This window comes from Falco rusticolus, chromosome 6, assembly GCF_015220075.1.
Source record: "Falco rusticolus isolate bFalRus1 chromosome 6, bFalRus1.pri, whole genome shotgun sequence".
Lineage (NCBI taxonomy): Eukaryota > Metazoa > Chordata > Aves > Falconiformes > Falconidae > Falco > Falco rusticolus.
In genome coordinates, this window is record NC_051192.1 from 14431342 (window position 1) to 14452215 (window position 20874).

Genomic DNA, 20874 nt, shown 5'->3' on the forward strand with positions numbered 1-20874 from the left:
AATGAGAGTCTGAAATGTTTTAAAAATAGTTTCTGTGGTTATTGCAGTATGACTTATATGACCCTTTCATTTTAGTTTGAACATTTTCTGCTCTTTTCAATTGCAACATACAGCAGCACTAGGTGAAAGATTTAAGAGGACAAATATGGTGTTCTTTGGGTCTCTTAAGCAAAGTTCATGTAAAAGTCCTCTTTGATTTGTTAATAGCTTTTTTTCTCTAATGTAGTATGTGGCAGCAACGATGTGTATCCTCAGGAAAAAAAAAATTGGTCCATTTTATAAAGGTTTATTTTCATACTTTATGCACTGTAGGTCTGTTGTGTGTTTTTGATTTAGTAACAATTTATGTGTTTTTCTGTTGCAGAGCACTGCAGCCTGTGGTATGGAGGCTCAAAGCGATGCCATCCAGCCCAGCCACATCAGAGAGGCCATTCGACGCTATGGCCACAAGATTGGCCCCCTTTCCCCATTCACAGTACGTAATAACAGAGTTATAAAAAGTTATATTTATAATCTTAAAGAACTTTGATTTTCAAGTGGTCAAATGAAGAAGCTTTGGAATTGTTGAGAGCAATTTGTGGTGACTGTAATTTTCTTTATAAAAGTGGCATAATTCTCTTGGGAAATAAAACTTAGTAATTTCTGTCTCTTTTTGGAAGGACAAAAAAGTTTTTTTTTCCTTTTAAATATTATTTTCTTTCAATTACAAATTATGCTTTTTTGTTAGTGCTTGAATTTTCTGTTTTTGCAAAGTTTAGGTTTACAGTTATTTTAAATTATATGTATTCCAAGATGGTGAGGAGCACTTTATATTCTAAAATTAGTTGTGTGTCAGATACTGCTCCTATTGGAAGTTGAACTCTCAAGTGACACATTTACAATTGGAGAAAGAAGACAATGGTTTCTTTAGACACTTTGAACCTCCACTAAAATGTAATAGAACTGAGCTTGTGGCAAAACACTGATGGTTTATGAGGTTTTGCCATCATTTTTTCTATGCAAATTGCAAATCCATTGTTCAGAGCAGCCAAATAAATTCTTTATTTAATTCTCTCAGCTGATAAAAATGTGAAAGTAGTCTGCCTCCAATGTCATAATTTGGGGTCATTTTCTTCTGATCTGTTGTTCTATGGGGCATATATCCTTGCTTACCTCAGACTCTCTACATTTAGGAAAGAATGAATGTCAAAGAAATTGTTACAGTAACAAAACCACCAAACTAGATCTGAGCTCCTAAAAATCACGAAGAAATTGTCTGGTTTTGGAGGGATTTTATGAGAGGAATATTATTCTGAATTTGGAGGAAGTTCATCTTCATAAAAATATAGAAGTGTATGAAGACCATAAATATCAAGAAAATAGTGGGACTTGACCTCAGAGGCAAGGAACAAGAAAAAATAAGAGTAAATGAGTATGTGAAGTTATAATTTTCCTAGTGTCAAACTGGTCAATGCTTTAATAACTGGCAGTAAATATTTAGTTTGTTAATAATAGTTTATATGTATGCAATTATCTTCACGTAATTTTTCCCCTCTCTTTTGCCACTTACAAATGCTAGATTAATATCACGTAAAGCATAGCATAGAATTTCTAGTCCAAAATAGAGAAGTGTCTTCATCTGAAGTTTGCTAAGAGATGTAGCTAATAACACGGCAATAGCTTCTGAAAGCAGAGAATGTATTTACTTTTATTATAAAGAAGAGCTCACGTAATAAACAATTACAGAGATGTAAGTCTTCCTTCCCTGACTCTCACTAAAAATGTTTTGGTTAATTATTAACCAAAGTCTGAAATTTCTCTGCGACCACAAGATATATTAAAGTACTGTGTTTTGGGCTTCGGGTTTTTATGTCCTGCAATCTTGTGAACTTCCCAACCAATACAACCAACTGGACGGTTTAATTTGTTGACATTACCTACTGTCAATGTGGTTGATGAGGTGAGCAGATCTTGTTCCCTCTAAACAAGCTAAGAATAAGAAGGAACCTTGGGGCATCTACATGCTGTAGATGGAAATTTTGTAGAGCTATAATACAATTCCCTTCTCAATGAGAAAGTTCAGGAAAAGTGTTTTGAGAGCTTTTATTGAGTACGCATTTAGGTCCGCTGATCTGCCCACTTTTCCTGTCAATGCCTATATTGGCAATTTTGGGGTAAGTTCCTTACAGGTGCAGAAAGCATGAAGGTAGATTGATGCTTCCTTTGACGCTGCCTTTTTGTATCACCAGACTCACCCTGTTGTATTAAAAATATTATCTCTAGACATTTTGAACAGTACTGTGGCAGCACTTCTTGCTCCTGTTGCCACTGTCTTCACAAGAGTTTCTTTGTGTGTCAGCATAACCTGCTAGACAGGATGACAGAACCAGGAGGAAAGATGGCTTTGTTCAGTGTGCATCTTGTGATTCTGTGGTGACACTTTAAAAACTGCATGGAAAGAAATATTGAATGGGTATCTCTGTCACTGGATCCAGTGAAGTTATGGTCTCAGCTGTTTCCACTCTTAAAACTAACCTAAAGGTCATGTAGAGTAGTTAGGAACATTTGCACATTGTCTCTTCCATTTCTCTTAAGCCTGTTGATCGTCCTTCTACATAAAATCTGATTTTATAGCCCTGGCAGAGTCTGCTCTAGGTGAGGAGGAAGGAATTTTCTGCATGTCCAGATGATCTACAGTTTTCTGATGGCACTTTATCATTCGTGTTACCAGTCCTATTACAGATGGAAAGAAATGAATAATGAAACAGCCGGTTTTGTGGGCTATATACATGTTCAGTACAGTCCCTAAAATGTATAGATTAGACTGAAGTTCAAGTAGAAGACATAGTTCTGCATTTTTACAATAGTAACAAGAAAAAAGCGCAACTCTGCTAATAGTAAAATGCATTATTATCATAGACTCATAGAATGGGTTGGGTTTGAAGGGACCTTAGAGACCATCTCGTTCCACACCCCCGCCATGGGCAGGGACCCCTCCCACCAGCCCAGGCTGCCCCCAGCCCCGTCCAGCCTGGCCTTGAGCCCTGCCAGGGATGGGGCACCCACAGCTCCTCTGGGCAGCCTGGGCCACTGTCTCACCAGCCTCACAGGGGAGAATTTCCTCTTTATATCTAACCTAACTCTACCCTCTTTCAGTTTAAAACCATTTTTCCTTGTCCTGCCACTACAGACCCTGATAAAAAGTCCCTCTCCATCTTTCTTATAAGCCCCCTTTGAGTACTGACAGCAAGTTATCTCAATTTTCCATATGCCGTCTCACATCTTGAGCACAAGGTTCTCAGCGTAGCCCCATTTCTTGCACACTACCTCTCCAGAGGATTTAAAGAAGTGAGTTTAGTTTTCCTTACTCATTTGACTAACCTTTTTTCATTCAGGTCTGTATTTTTAAAAAGGTGAAATGCTTTCCATGAGTAGCGTTGGCGTACGGTTGGTGGCTGTCTCTCCACATCACCCATCCTTGTGTAGGATAACACAACGTTTCTTTCTTCTGGTTAGAAAACTCATCCCCTAGCAGTTTTGGTTCAAATACTAACTTAGTGAATACATCAGGCCTTTGACAACTGCCAGTCTGTTGGTTATTACATTGATCCATAAAAATATCCCTTCTAGTGGCTTCAAAGAGATGAGGGGAGGATTTAGATTCTTCTGATACAGTTTTTCCCTCAGATACCATAGAGAATAGCTCAGACTTCTGTCTAACATTATGTCAAGGTTTTGCACTACCTAGAAAATAAACATAGCCTATATCAAAGTTCCTGTTACTGAGATGTAAAGAAATAGCCATACCTGGTTATAAAAAAATCTGCTGTAGGACTGTTAATATATCTCCTCCACGTTTAGTTACATGTGTGCCACCAGGCCTTTACATCATTGAAGTGTATTTGTTGTGGAAATCTTTCTTAGTGTAGCTCCTAGGGGGCTACTCAGTACTCTGTGTACATTTTCTTCAAATTAAGACACAGTGGTCATTGTTATTGCATGAAATTATTCATTTTGCATGAAAACTCAGAGGTGTGCTTGTGCTTGTATGTCTGGGTAGCAAATTTTGTCATTGGATTGATGCACTGTGTGAATGCATGTGAAAGTATGCCCTTGAAGGTTGATTTTCTGTAATGGATTTGCATATATTTTGATTGTATATTTTCCCATATGCCTGTCTTTTCTCACTTTTTTCACACTCCCAGGCGGGGAAAAACAAAGGGCTTTTGTGACAGTTTAGCTAACACAAAAAAGTAACTTGATTATGGCTAAAAATCAGCTTGACTGGGAATTGTAATGGCTTCTCAGTACTTCAGGAAGGAGCTATTCCCAAATACACCAAGAATCATTTTTTACTCAGCATCCAGTGTTTAACTGGGTGTGAATCTTATGCTAACTGCATTAGTGTCCTGGTATGCTTTGCTTCCTTATGTGAACAGGTTTCCCAGGAGAATCAAGGAGTGGTTCCTAAATACAATCAGAGTGGGCCAGTGACGGTTTAGCCCAGAACTAGTGAAGTCACTATCTGAGAATTAATGTGAATTGTTCTAAGTGAAAAAATAAATATTTCAGGAATGTTAGGTAACTATTAGTTTTGTTAGACAATTTTTTTAAATACAAATGGAGATAGTGATAAGGCAGCTTTAGAAGAAGAGTTAAGCTGCGTAATTTATTCTTTAGCAGCATTTGATGAATGTTGGTTTGGACAAAAAGAGCACTTTGAAAGTTTTGTAATCATATGGTAAATGAGAACTAACATTAAACTAGTGAAAATGATCCGTTTGCATTTATTTTGACCTAAATAGCTATGTCAAAATGACTAACATAATTAAAGCATTTAGGTTTTGTCTCCAAGTGCAAGCCATAAGGGAAAGCAGCAAGTGTACTCTAGATTCTTCTGCATTGTCTCATGTCTAAGGTAGTCCAGACCTATATTTTATCTACATATTCTCTGCTAACAATATTGGGTGGTACTCAGTATTGCCTGCTTTAAAGCATGGTCCACACTTTCAAGGAACAGAGAAATAAATAATTTAATTTTTAAAATAACATCATATAATTTTGCAAGACGGGAATGGGAAATGTGTAAATATTCATCATGTGGGATGATGCAATGCTATGGACTTACCTGAATCTATTTCTCTGTGCTCTGTGCATTTAAGTCAAGGAAGTGAGACATTTTATGTGTATTAATTCATTCCAGGCTAAATCTTGCTTTCTTGATCAAGGAAAATGGGGAATTTGTCTACATAGGATTAACAGAATTTTTATATTGAGAGTTGAATTTACATTTGGATAGAAAATCAGTAGATACGAATATTCTAATATTTTTATATCACATTAGTTTGTAATTGTACTCTTCTACACATATTCTTCTTATTATTATTCATTTAGATAGTTAAGGAGTGGAATAATCCTGAATGCCCAGTTGTTAAACATCAGTTAGTTCATCCCAGATCTCAAGTACAGTGATATTGGTATTACCACCCTGTACATGGAGATTATACATGATTAAGTAATTTCATGGTTCCTTTGGACGAGTGATCTAACTATTAGACATGTTGAAGTACGGCCTAGGATGAATAGAGTAAGAGGGTTGCTTCTCTTACATTTACAGAATGTATTGGAATTCCATGGAAAGTCAGTGGAAAGTAATTTTGAGAAAGAGCACATTGTCATATCTTGTAGTGTGACTTGGGTACATCCCTCTTCATGAAATTTTGGTTCTGGCCCCTTGCTTACTTGACAACATAGCAGCATCATGGATTTTAATAAGATTCAAGATTTAAATGAGATCAAAATCAATACCAAACCAATTATAGTAAGTTCAATCTTCCTATAGACTAGTCAAAAAACTAAAATAATTATATGTTACGTTTAGATTAATCTAAAAGGCTCGTCTCTGTAAAGTGCATAGTGAAAATGATCTGCAGTCTTGACTGGGCCTATAGATATAATCCTAATGTTGATCTGAATATTATTCTAAAAGATAATATTGAGTATGCCAAGGTTTTCACAAAGATATCGGATTATATTTCTTACCAGGAATACAAGCAATAATGTCTTTAGAGAAATGATTTTAAATTACTTTAATTGATTGTATTTCTAACAGCTGGAGTAACAAACAAAAAATATTTTTAAAAATATTTATTCTGTGATCAATATATAGCAATTATCTGAAACCTTGATATGAACAGTTTTCTAAGTAGTATGTGAACAGTTTGTAAGTAGTACTTGTGGCCATGGGAGAACAACTCTAGGAAAAACTACAGCTAGCATCCACTACTCTGAAATTAAAAACAAAGTGGTCAGCTACAACAGGGGAAGACCACAGGCAGAAAGAATAAGAAAATGTTTCCAAAAGAGATTCTTTGTCCCCTCTAGTTCATGCCAGTTCTGAAATGAAATGTTTTAGATGTTTAGTTAAAGAAAAATGGAGTTTCTAAATTGTAATCCTGCAGAGACTTGCGGAAGACAGTGGCCATTGTTCAGCAGCGCATGCATGTGTAAATGGAGCGTGTTGAATGAACAGAGGGTATAACCGACTTCTGTTTGGTTGTTAACTTTTGGGGGGGACGCTCCTTCAGAGTCCAAGTCATTTCAGTATGAAATGAAAAGGTTTGCTAGTCTAAACCTTCTCTTGTTAAAAATTTCAATCCCGTAAAAGTGCTTAAGCATCCTAAAACAATGAATATTTACAAAACCCTGTTTCTGATGCTGCTTGTGACATTCCCTGCACGCAGAACGTGTGACACCAGGGAATGCTATAGCAGAGACTTACATTGGTTGGGCCTTATACAGCCCTGCCTATACTCTTCTAGGTTCTTCAGTAATAAATGCAAATATTCCGTGTAGACTTCAGTATGTTAAATGTACATGTAAATAGTGGTTTCACAACCAAATTATACATTTAGCCAAGACCTTTCACTTCTGATGTTTTAAAAGTGCTTGTTATTGATCCTGATTGAGCTCAGCTTTTAGGCAAATGCTTAAATCCATTTCTGTTGCGAAAAATACTGAAGTTTGTCACAAGCCTTTAGTAATTTCAATTTCATATTGTCTCTGCCGATTTCCTTTAGAAAAAAACATTTGTGAAATAGTAGCTGAAGACCTGACAAAGCTGAGCTTGTGAGAGGTAAAACCAGCAGATTCTGGGGGTGGAAAGAAGAGAGGGAAACTTAAAAAATTTAAAGGATAGTGTGGTAGTATGATATTTGTGGGGATAAACAAAACAGAACAATTTGAAAAGCAAGGGGTTTTTAGGTGCTTTAAACATCAAGAAAAATTCAGCTTCACATGTTGGTCTTAGTCTTCTTAACTGAAAAAAAATCTGCATATTTCAGACCAAAATACTAGTGAGAAGAAGTTCTGGAATACAATCTTCAATACTTGCTTTAATATACACAATGTGGATACGTTACATCTAATTTTTTTGTAAAGTGCTTGAACGTTAAAAAATTTTGAATGCTGTTTCCAAAAGAAATCAGGTACATAGAAAGGAAATAAGAAAATTCTGGTATTTAGGGTCCTGTCTATTATGTACTGCCCCTGTTGATACTCAGAATCAATTGATACTGATTTTGAAGTCAGGATTTCATTCTGAATCGGTTTTCAAAAATGAAATGTATGTATTTATGTCAAAAGGCATTTGAAAACTTTTCCTTTGGTTATTCAGTTTCTGATACAGAAAAAGTCAAATAGACATTTTTAGTGTTTCCTTTCATTTTGAAAGCAAAAAAAAAAAGCATTTTATTTCATTAAACAGTTATATGCTTCTGATGTCTTTATCTATATTTCAAGCTATTGTCTGTAGTTATTTGTTATTATACAGTGTTAACACTGTGCATTTGAAAAATCTGAGCTATTATTCTATAAAACCAGTAGGAAGTCAAGTCTCAGTTTGAAAATCTCGTTCCCTTCTCTCCCAACCCCCAACCCAAGGTTCCTCCTTTCAGATTTATGAAAGAAAACATTTCTTTCTCTAAAAGGTTTTTGTATGCCAGCATCTGGAAGTGTTTATTTCAGTGGTGTGTAATCTATCTGTGGATTTAGTTAGCACCAGACCCCCTTTTGTGTACTCCTGACTTAAAATTTTTATAAATGATCTTGTTGAATTTGTGCCAGTGTGCACATGGTCTGGCTGATTGCTGCATATATCCTTTACCTGCCAGTCACCTTTGATTTATATTCCTTCCCCTCTGCTTTTGCCTTCCAAAAATGGTGCCACTGAACTGTCCTTTAAATCATCTTTTTGGATAAATTACTCCAAGATGAGATGGTACGGTTTTGGCCGACTCCTCGACAGAAGGCATTCCTATAATCCATCCTTGCCTGCTCTGTATAGAACCATTCAAAAAAGAGAATGAACAGGGGGAATCAGGCTCCCTCTTCGAGCTGAGCACTATTTCTTCCAGTGCTATTCAAAAATGCAAAATTGGACGCTTGATTTATGTAGCTCTTAATACCATCTGAAGACACATAAACTGTTTAAGAATCTTTCACGTACCCTCTCCTAAACCAAACTTCTTCTTTATATGAGTTTAATTTGGAGAGTATGGTTAGACGGTTCTCTCCCAGAAATATTAATTTGTGAATGAATAGCATATTTCAGATTATTTTAAAGCCTGTCACTTGGAATAGATTATACAATATACATGACAGTTCTTTCCATGATAAAAATCCCCGTTGGTTTCCTTAAACTAAACAGCTAATACTCCTTCAGAATAACAACAGTTCTGTAAGCTTTACTTAATGACATTGCTAATTTGGAGAGTTTTATGAAGTTTCCTGCAGAAAAGCAGGTGGCTTGGCAGTAATTTAAAAGGTTCACAATTTGTGGTAGCGGTTTCAGGGGGTTTCATGTTTCTAAAGAGGGAGACCAAGCTGCATATTCCTTAAGAGCGTCTGACACAATGATGTATCATTTTGGACTAAGTTTCCAGAAGTTCATTGGTCATTAAATGTGCTTCTTGACTTTATATTGCAGTTTCCCAGCTGTCTCTACTGGGGGTAATCTTAACGCTCAAGAATTTATTAATGAAGGCATAAGCTTGCAGTACTGATGAAACAGTAAGTTGCCCAGATGATTTTATTAAAGAGAAACATAGATTTTTCGATAAGACAAAAATGTCATTTAAGGAGATGTGAAAAGAACTGGCTCGTTTTCTGCAGAGCGCTGGGAAAGTATTTACAAACGGTCTGGATAGTATTTGATATCCTGTGGGGACAGTTAAAATTCTTGGATTGCACATACATCAGTGTCTTACTACACAAAACAGTACATGAATTGTTGCAAGCAGCGCGCAAGGCTTTCAGGCAGTACAGATGTGGTTCTGTTGAGGTAGGAGATACTGGCATGAAATCACTGTGCTAATGTACGTTGCACAACCATGTGGAGGGCTGCTACTCCATTGTGTCGCTACCTGCTCAGGCATGTTACTCTGGAAGTACTGAACAAAATGTGCATCTTGCTAAACGTAGGCACTTGCAGTGTAGTTTTGTATTACTTTTCAGATCTCAGAATTTAAAAAAAAATACCTGATTTAGCAAATAAATTTATTAGCTCTGTTAATGAGAAGATAATAAGTAAGCTATCAGCTGCATCTCTCATAGAAAACAAAGCAACTCCTAATCTTGTGAGCCTTAGGTAATTATTTTTTTCCTAACTGTATCACCGGATTCAAATACATACCAGAAATATTTTACACACAGAAGTACTGATGTAAAAGGGTCTGAGAATAAGAATATATTACTTTCTAAATGAAGTGTATGTTCTTATATGCCACCTGAGAAGCTTAAAAAACCTTAGTATAAATGAGAATCTGACTTCTGGTACTTTGCTCAAGGCAATCTAACATGTAATACATAAATATGTATTTCCAGGCTAAGGTGAGAAAATACAATTCTGCAGCAGATGCTAGGAGAAAAAGGTAACTTAACTAAGTGTTCCAAGATATTACACAAACATAAACATGCCCATCTTTGATAATTTACATTAATTTTTATAAAGATAGTGACGTTGCATCCATTTAGCATGTACATTCTGCTGCAAAGGTTAATAAATAGAAACTTGGTAGTTGAAGAGCCTTAAGAACAGAGTGGGTTTACTTGTCATTACTCAGAATAATAATGCAGCTCCCTGTAAGTTTCACGTTTTGGTGAGTCCATTAGATTTTGCACAGTATCATGTATATATACCCTCATATAATGCAAGACGAGTTGCTGTAGTTGTACGCTGTACATATATGTCGGATTTCCCTTGAAAATGAGCCTTCATTCATATTTTTCTCCCTGAAAGATTTAGAAGTGGTTTATGAACTAAAGCTGCTCGTAGCTGTCAGTTCATCTGTCCACTGGGCTGGGCCAGCCCCAAGCTGAAAGGCAGCAGCTGTGTGTGCCTGCAGCAACGCTGTGCAGCTTTGTAGCACAGGATGTGAGCTGTCTAGATGAAACATGATGAGAACCTGAGGATCATGTACTATAACTGTTTGAGTTGGAATTAATCTACGGTTGAAGAAAATTGCATGGAACTTAAATTCTCCTGAACAGGATCTCCATTTTAGATGTTATGTCTACCACTTAACACTTGACAGACTTGTCCTGTTGTACAGAGCTTGGGTGGAAGCGATGCCTGTGGGCATCTACGGCATCACTGACCCGTCGCTTTGCAAATAAAGGATGTAAAATCTCTAGAATAACAGGATAAATCTGGAAAGGATCAAATAATAATCTGGGAACACCAAGACCAAGTGGAAATATTTTTTGTATCTCTTATTTTCTGTCATTTTTGTTCTAGTTGCCTACTCTCTTGTTCGTGAAGCCCTATAATAATATTCAGACTTGAGCACCTGTTGAGCTGGGCATTGCACGCAGGAGAAGACAAAAGATTTCGATGTTTAACCAAGGACTTTGTGTTTTGTTTCTGTCCATTTATCATGCCCCACACAGTGAGGTGTCGGTTTTTATTTAAATCTTTGATACTGTTAACAGCAAAAAAAGTGTTTTAGCAAGCAGCGGTACAAATGATACCTGATTTCCTCTGGTTTGTCCTCTGCCCTCCCTATCCCCCATGGCAATGCTGCTCATTCTCCCTTTACCTCTCTGATACGCCTCCAGGCAGAAGGCGGCAACACTGCTATATGGTTGCTAGAAAATCTCTTTTTAACACCTCCGTTTTCCTTTTCTCCAAACTAATCCCATTCCAGGGAGCCTGGCTGTGCGCTTGGTAATGCTCACAAATATTTCTGTAGCAGAATGAAACGAAAACACCAGGCTTGAGGCAACTGAACACAATTTACGAATTTCAGTTTGGGGTTTCTGCGTTTCTTCCCTTCTTTGAGGTTTTGCATTGTTCCAGCTTTCTGACTTGAACTTCAAGGTCGTGTAAACCTCAATTCAGAAAAGCAATCATCTGCTTAATTTTTAAACTATACCTTCAGTCTGACAAAAGCACGTTCTAAGTTGAGGCTTTCAGTATTATTAGTAATACATGTTTTCTTTCATCTGTTATTTCAGCATTCTTCTTAGTAAATTTATTGCACATAGGAGAAGACAGAGGAGGATGCTTGTAGGAAGAAAAGATTTTCAGAGATGTAAACAGAGGCAGGGAAATATAAGTTTATATATGTATATCTAAATATGTATTAGTAAATAAAACTAAGAAAATAGTCTTTGCCATGTGAAAAGCTTTACTATTTTTTATTTGTACTTAAAGTACAAAATTCTTCCTGGTATCTTGGTTTCTCTGAACGTTTAATTTATGGTAATTCTTTGTCAGTGATGGTGACCTTAAAGGCACCAGGAGTAGACTTAATGAAGATGACAAGATCCTGGCATTTGTGCTGCTGGGATGAAAGGTAGAATGTTTCAAAAATATAATTAGTGGAGAGAAGGAATAGTTTAAGCAAGCGGTAGACTGAAATTAGAGATTTGGTTATTTTTAATGTGTTCCATTTCTGTAAATAAGCGTGGACGCTACTCAGCTCAGTAAGTGCAAATTATGCATCTGTGTGTACTGTAAAGGTAGGTGCTGGAATAAGAGAAAATAGCTAAGGGTCCATAAAAGGTACTAAAAGTACTAGCAGTAAGCATAAAATGGGATGAAATTAAGATTAGATCCTTTTTCTGGTCTTTTTTTTTTTTTTTTTGTCACCCCCTCCTTTTTTTTGGGTTTTTTTTTTTTTTGTTTGTTTGTTTTTTTGTTTTTTTGCTTCACTAGAAAGTTTTGGAAGATACTTAAAGGATTTAAACTTAAATAGAGTAGAGAACCGGGTCAATATTGTGTTAGCAGAACTAGAGAAAAATCATGAAATGAAGGGAAATTCTTGAAAGCAGTATCAGAGTCTAGAAAATGAATAAAGTTTATCAGGTACCAGTCATGTTTTCAGTTCCGTGTACTACTGTACTTATATTTCTGACTGTGATGTCCAGTTTACGACTAAGTTTCAGCTGAGGTTTTCAAGTACATGTCTTGTATTTACTGTTCTACAGTGACAAAATGTCACAGTCAGGATGGTTTTCTGGCTTTGAAACCATGAGCTTCTTAATCCTACTTATATTACCCTGGATAATTCAGTTCCCTTCTCAGTGATTAAGATCTTTAGTTATTTGTTAGTAGAAGTTATACCCTTTCTTCCATGTCACTTAGTTACAGGAGAGAGGCTGTGAGGAGGAGGGATTTTTCCTTGATGAGCCACTCTTCTATGTCTTTATGAGTATTTATGTTAGTTAATATGCACATGGATACAAATGTAATGCATTGGTCTTTCATAAAGATCCTGAGCTATTCTGCAAAGCCCTGAGAATATGTGTCAAATAGGTGGTTTCCTTCAGGCTTCACTTGCTGAATGACTGTGGAACCTGGAGTATACCTGAGTGGTTAAACCCCATCCTGTTCTCTTTTATCATTTTGGAATGAATTCCACAGCTAAAAGCTCTGCCTAAGAATTATAAGCCTCTAATTTAACCTAATTTAAATTCCAATAATGCTAGGAGAATAATAAAACCAAGAAATAAGAATAAAACTAAAAATAAGAAAAAAAGTATCACATGGTAAATGTTTGCATAGGGTTGCTAACACTGGCAGGTTAGGTAGCGGGGGAAGAGGCGGGTATCCAGCCTGGAGAAATTGTGTTAATGCAACATTCCAGGCTGTGTACTGGCACAGGTTGGTCTTTAAATGTGGTGATGTGCTGACAGGATTGTCATTTTGACGGTAAAGAGTTGAGACAACAGGAAAAAAAAATACAAGACTCTCTAGAGAGCTACATGTGTAAGTTTTACTGCAGAAGGTGATAAAACTGCTGGAAGCAGGCAGACTCCATGCAGAATTACTGCAATATAAATGGCCTGGAAGTGATACATATTAATTTCACTAGGTTAATTTTGTCACTGCTGAAGGGTTTGGGTATATTTTTTTTCTTGCAAGAAGCAGGTCAAATCATTAATATTTACCATCAAGAAGACTGTAGTTCTTATTAGTGTTTAGATACAAGACTTAAATTATCATCAGAAGATGTAGCATAGCTACATAGAGTGTAGGTTAGGTGCTTCTGAGAAGAAGCATGCAGTTTTTCTGCACCTGTTAACAAAAAAGTTGAAACAATCTCACTGTTGTGCATGGAGCATTTAAAAAAAAAAAAAAGAAAGAAATGTATGGTACAAAAGAAAGGTGTATCCTTGTTGCCACTTTAAGAAGCTTGGAATTTAATAGCTTATCAGGTAGATTAGGTCCATCTTTGTCCATAAGTTGTTACGGTAATACTTAGGTGATAAAAAGGATAACTAGGTACAAAAGAGAGAAGCTGGATGGCTCAGCAAATGGACAAAAAGCTATTAATCACAGCTCTTTTAGAAAATGTTGAAAGCCATTCATGTGATCAAGGAATATTAATTTTGAGGCATACTTTTATAACTAGTTCCAAATTATCAAAAGTGACTGGACATTTTGAATGCTTAGCCTGAAATATCTAAAAGAGCACTGGTTTTACTGTGGGTGGGTTTTTTTTCAAGTTGCATGATGGCTTTTCCTGAAGGTGGGATCTTTTCTGGAGTCTAAGCTTCCATAACAGAAGTAAATTGTTTAACTTTAAAAAAAGGGGGGGAAAGTCTTATTGCTAGTACTTTTCAATGTAAGAACATTAGTCAAGATCCAGGACTCCTCTGTATTTGTATATTATTTGTAATACACAAATGCAGAACAAAAGTTAATGATAGCTCAATATATTTTTTATATATATTAGACAAATGACAAGATTTCATAAGGTAAACAGGAGAGTACAGGGTAGATAGTGTTGTGTAGCTTGTGAGGAAGTGGTCTCAGTATGTAAATTATCCCATCAGTATAAGATTTTTTTTTTCTGTAGGAGTCATAGCCCAGAGTTTTAAGAATTAATTGACGTGGGTGACGATGTTAGTCTGCTGTTCCTTGTTCCTACCAAAAAGATGATGCAAAAGATGTGCTGGCTTGAATGTTTGGTGTGTGCACAGCAATGAGTGGCAAATGCACAGATCCAGGTTGGAATCTGCCATTTGATGGTAGGTGTGCTGCTGCACAGGAGGAGGATACGTCCCGCAGGAAAATGAAAAGTGGCTTCTAACGCTGCAGCTGAGAGGAAGATTCAAAGTGATGGACAGGAGCAATGAGCTTGGCAGGAGCCTTGTGACTTGGTACAAACCAGAAAATGATGGTTTTTTTCAAAGCTAGATTCATAAGTGTTTCTGTAACTTCCTCCGTGAGAAGATCAGAATTTGCAGGAAGGGTAAGGAACGCAGTTGCATGCCACTAGGATGTGGAAAGAAAAAGATGAAGTACAGCTGCAAGCTGAGTGTGAACATAGAGGGCATCCAGAAACTGAGGTGACATCCCTGTTATACACCTTGATGGTGGTGGTCACAAGGTTCTGGATGAACAGAGATGGGGAATTTGGAACAGGCAGGAGATGAGGAATTCCAGTTTATCCATGTTTAGCCTGAGCTGGCAGCTTGACATAAGAGCTCTCAGAGGGGCATGAAAAACTAACTAGCCCTGAGTTATTCAGCCAATAATCTTTATCGGTTGTATTATAGGGTAAGAAACGCTTACTGCCATGTCTGTGAGCAAAGGTTACAATGCATAGTATTATTTGCTTCCCCTAATTTATTACACACTTCCCAATTCATCAAAGCACAATTTCCTTTAGCTTGCTGAAGCAACCCCTTATATTTCTTATTTTTTCATGGAAAGAATTCATTCCCAACTTCATAAACTGTATTTTGAAGAATTTGTGGGTTCAAGGTTTCTAATAATGTCTTTTTCCAAAAAAGTAATATTTCACTTTAAACTAATATGGCAGTATTCACTTGCCTGTAGTCAGCAGCAACCTTTTGGCTTCAGTGCTTACTGACGTATACCACAGGAACAGCACTAGATACTGGGAAGTTCTGACTTCCACTGTTATAACCAAGACTGACATTGTCAAAGAAGCTTTTCCCAGAGGGACAAACCCAGCCTATTCACATTTGGATATCCTCATCTGTGTATTATGCCAGGAAGCCTTGCACATGCAAACACCCATCAGGTGTTTTTAAGCCACATATCATCTCAATTCAGCACATACCCTCCATTTCATGCTGTGAAGATGGGATCCTAGGAGGGTAGCCCCAGCATCATTGCAGATACTTAGAATTAAAACAGACACACAGAATAACATTCTGTCTTAGGACCTTTGGACGCCTTGTCAGGGGCAGAAGAAATCTGTACTGGAGTGCAGTGTAATGTAAAGGCAGTAAGATCATGCTGGTTGGTCTGAGAAGTTCCTGATGCTGCTGTATTTTATAATATAGATATAGGTGCAGTGACTGGAGCTCTGGATTCGTAGTTGGTGTTGCAGGTTTGGAGAATTTATATTGCAAACTCTTAAACTTTCCAGTTCTCCAAACATAGTTTAATTAGGGTCTAGTTTCCTTGTCAGATATTTGGAAAAAATGTTAATTGGGGATTGTAAAGTAAGAAAGAGGACATGTTCGTGACAGAGAGTTACTGAGCTGCCATTTGATAAATTGTAAGGAACTATTTTCATTCCAGAAGAGCCATTTGTTAAGTATTTCATTTGGGAATGAAGAAAATGGGCAATGTTTGCAGGCTCTGGGGTTGTATCTTGCAGAGGAGTGTGCTGGAGTCTTGAGGAATCAGCGGAATGTGGTGGGTCCAGCACACCACTGTAGCTGAAGGGGTTGCTGCAGTCCTTGGGCACACAGGCAGGCAGGAGGATAAGAAATAACAGTTTTCTGCTGTACTGGGGCAAGCACGGCTAAAATACTGTTCCAGTCTGGGTATTCACGTTTTAGTAAAAGCGTCAACGATTGGAGAAGGCTCAGAGATCTAGGAGAAATTGTGAAAGACTAGAAATCCTGACGTGGAGATACACACGGTGTATCTGTGGAATTTATCAAACTAAAGGAAGTATGTAGTCAGTCTTTAAGGACTCACCAAAGAAGAAAAATCTCATGGTTTAGGGTTTTTCAGCCCTAGCATTCAAATGTATAAGGATGTGCAGGGTGGGATTCCTCTGTCTAGATACAAACATCTGTATCTGAGCACAATGGCAATATTTCCTGTATAGTCAATTGAGAGAAATCAGCATTTTGGGGCTGTAATTTATCTCCTGCCAAGGTAGATGTTTAAGAGGGATCAAATGAACCGTGCTGTGGAAGCGCCTTTTTCTCCACTTTGACAGGATGATGTATGTAGATATTGACATTGTGGAGCTCTAGGTTAGGTGAGAGGAGTCCTCCTATTATGCACTTGACATTTAAGCTAGGCCAAATTTAAACTAGAAATAAGGCATATATATTTTCAAAAACATAACTAAGTGCTGAAATAACTTAACCAATGATTGTGACGGATTGACCATGCCTGGAAATCTTAAAATCAAGATGAGATGTTTCTGTAAAAGTTATGCTCAAGTTCAACCACAGCTGTTGGATCTGGAGAGCCAATTCAGGAGAACTGTGTGGGGTTGTGTTATGCAGCAAATGGTCCTTTCTCTCCCGAAGAGCTATGAATCATACTTTGCCGGTGCTTTGGTAAACTGTAAATGTGAAAATCCACTTTGAATGCAGGTCAGCAGCTTACCCAGTGAGAATTCCTGATGTTCAGGTGCATAGTTTGAGAGGAAATAATTTTGCTTTCTAAATAGAGCAACTTCACTTCAGAGCTGGAATTTTCAATACCTTTTCATTAGTTTTATGCTACACAACATAGTCTGATCTTTTTTCTAGAAAAAATAAACATCACATGTATGTAACAAGTTTTGGGGAAGAAACTATTGATTAGGTAATTATGACATCTCTTTTTAGAAATAAAATTTTGGTAATCCGTTCCTAGAAGAGGCAGATTAGAAAAAAGTTGGCATTGCTTTTAAAAGTCAATGGAATAACCCTTTTCTCAAACCCTCAGAAAATTTGCGTCATTATTTCTGTATGCAGTATCTCTATACATTCTTACAAGTATTCATATTGCTCTTATATTTTGACTAAAATAGGCTAAATACACAACCTTAATTAGAGCAGTGGAAATAACTTGTTATTTCCATTCTTTGAATGTCTTTGGCAAATTTCCATTGTGTCAACATAATTAAGATATATTAATATTAATCTGGTAAGTACTGTAACTTTACATAGTGGAAAAATAAAATAAAATGGACCATGAGAACATTTTTCAATATCAGTTTCAATTTTAATACTTTATATTGTTGTGAAAAGTTATAAAAATGTGTTATTATTTTATTACCCCATTAAGAAAACAACGCAGCAACAGATGCTTGTTACCCTGATTTTCTCAGTCTGTTTATGGGGATGTTTTATCAAAATAGGTCTTTTAAAAGTTATAAAGATGTAATACTCTCCTAAATTAGGTCATAAATGCCTAATGTGGAAAACTAATACATTTTATTATTTTTCAAGTATGGGTTTATGTATATTAAAATATGCAGCTGTTAGGAAGTCTGGAGAAACATATTGCATTACAAGATGTTAGTGTCTCTCTCCGAGTATGTACATTCTTTATGCATATACCCACACGAGCTTTTGGCATGTGGAAGAGACTACATTAACATTTTGGCTCAGTATTATTTTCTAATATTGTAATTATTTTTTTTATGAATAGACGTAAATGCTAAATACACTGAGCGCATACATGTATTTTTATTCTGTATTTGCCAAAATCTTTAGTGCAGCCACATACACAAGTTGAGCAAGTAGATCTAAAATGTGTACTTAAACAATGTTCAGTTCCAACATCAGCAACTGTATGCTGTGTTTCTGCAAAAAATGATAGATGTTCCAGTACCAGCAGGGGTAACAAAGTAATCTCTTAGTTTAAACCTGTCTTCCATCTGACCAGCTGGAATGGATTTGTGGTGGTGAAGGGATTCAAGCACCTGCTGGTTGCAGGTAGCATGGTGACCCTGACTGCTTTAGGAAATGGTACAACCACAAGGATTTTCAAATTTCCCTATAATTTGAGGTGGATAGACCAGTTGTCAAAGATGGACCTGCTGAATCCCAAACTTCCCGTCTCTGTTCATGGCAGTCTTTAATGGTCACAAAAAAAAGTCTGTAGAGAATACATCAAATGTGGCAATGCACATGGGAGTGCACCAGATTAATAGGGGTCTGTTTCCCCCCTGAACACACACACATCCTCTCCCTTACTGATCTATGTATATGGGAAAATCGATGTATAGTATTATTTTGTTATAGTAGGGAAACAGGATTGCATGATCTTGTGACATTTCACTCTAATTATTGTGGCTTCTTCTACTACTTCATTTCAAAAAAAAGCACAGCCAAACAACAATATTTATGCTTTCTCATGTTCAGACCCTCATACTTGTGGACTGATAAATACACACAAAACTATCTTTCCGTCCTTCAAATACTTTCTTCAAAACACTCCTTTTTTCACTGTGTTTACAAAATCCTTGTCAGTAATTCGGTTGTTAGTGTGCTGATAAGTCATATATGGCATACATATTTTTTTCTTGGCATTTCCTTTTTTTTTCCATGTGTACCTTTTGCCCTTATGTGAAGATCGGTAACGTCTTGGGAAGAAGTTTTATTTTGTTTAATGTTCCTCTTGTACTTCAGACAGTAGGTTCCTGGGCTGTGAGTATGGACTCCACCACAGCGTTAAAATAATTGCAGATGTCATAAAGCAGCAATTTAAGTGAAGGTAAATTAGTGATAGATACTTCTAATATAAACAATGTGAAAACTGAAACTTGAACCAGGAGAACCAAGTTAACCTCTAAGATTTGTAACTTCAACTTGGGTGTTTCTTGGAAAGATCAAAATATCGACAGACCTGATCCTGACACAAATGAAAACTCTTCCTTCTTGCTAGGTCTGCTCTCACTGTGCATGGTTTCATCTAACACTATGTGGAATCATTGCAGACCTCTCTCCATGCATGCTTGCTTTAGCCTCACTTCTAAGCTTTCTGTTTGCAAGAAGTGCTGAGCTGCAGAGCCCGATTTCCTCCAGATGCAGAGGAATTTTCCATTTGAAGAACTGCAAGCTTGGCTCTGCCTATGAAACCCTTTCTTTCTTCAAAACTGTGAGCAGTTGGGTTTAAGCTGTAGTTTGGGTGACATGCGAGTCACGCTGCTTCACTCACTTCTGCCTCTGAAGTTTCCACTAGTTCAGAGATATCTGGGCCAGGGTTTTGCTTTTGACCTAATTCTTAGCTGGTAATTTTCTGTCTTCTTTCGTGTTACATATATTTTTGGTGAGGACTAAAAAGGTTACTACCTTCTGTTATTGACCAGCAAATATTGTTCTGTTGTGGCTGTGCTGATGTTGACACATAGAGTTTGTTAGAAAAATCCACAGCATGGTGCCCTCTCTTGTCCATGTCCCACTCACTTGTTCTCTTGTGTCTGGTTGGCATGGCATGGTAGTGCCCTCAGGGTGGCTTATATTCAGCTTTTCAACCTACATTGGATTCTGTTATCACATGGGGTCTTTCCACAGGGAAGCATCTGGAAAAGGAGCTTTGCAGAGAAGGGCCTCGTGGGCACCAAGCTGGCCACGTGCCAGCAATGTGCCCTTGTGGCAAAGGTGGACAACAGCATCCTGGGCTGCATCAGGCAGGGTGTTGCCAGCAGATGGAAGGAAGTGGTCCTTCCCCTGTGCTCGGCACTGGTCAGACCCATCTAGAGTGCTGGGTCCACTGCTGGACTTCCCGATATGAGAGAGACATGGGCATACTGGAGCAAGTCCAGTGAAGGGCCACTAAGATGATTAGGGAACTGAAGCATATCTCCCATGAGGAGAGACTGAGAGAGGTGGGACAGTTCAGCCAGGAGAAGAGAACCTTCAGGGGGACTTTATCAAGATGTGTAAATACTTGCCTGGGGGGAATGAAGAAGACAGAGCCAGCCTTTTTTCAGTGGTTCCTTGTGAAAGGACAAGAGGCAATGGGCACAGATGAAAATACAGGAAATTGCACTTAAAAAGAAAAAGCTTTCTTGCTTTGAGAGTGATCAAACATGGGAACAGGCTGCCCAGAGAGGCTGTGGAGTCTCCATCCTTGGAGATATTCCAAACCCCAGCAGACGTATCCCTGAGCAACCTGCTCTAGGTGATCCTAATTTGAGCAGGCGACTGGACTAGACAATCTCTAGAGGTGCCTTCCAGCCTTAATGAGTCTGTGAATATTTGCAAATTGCAAAATTGGAATGAGACCATATTTAGGGATTGTGTGAATTCAAGTTTTCTGTCTTCTCATCATTCTCTGGATTCAAGACCTGCATTCAAAAGGCTTTATAGATGTACCCGCTACAGTTAAAGTCATGCTGTAACACGTTTGCCTCCCTTCTAACCATGTCAGGAATTGCACATGAAGCCTGCACG

General features: G+C 37.5%; 1 protein-coding gene across 5 annotated transcripts in view; it reads left to right on the forward strand.

The window, feature by feature from the left end:
* Positions 1-20874, forward strand: part of SUPT3H (SPT3 homolog, SAGA and STAGA complex component) — a 278056-nt gene that overhangs the window by 225140 nt on the left and 32042 nt on the right. For all 5 annotated transcript variants that reach the window (XM_037391833.1, XM_037391836.1, XM_037391835.1 and 2 more), the window contains one exon: positions 365-475. In XM_037391833.1, the coding sequence (XP_037247730.1) occupies positions 365-475 (111 nt within the window). The remainder of the gene's footprint in view (positions 1-364; positions 476-20874) is intronic.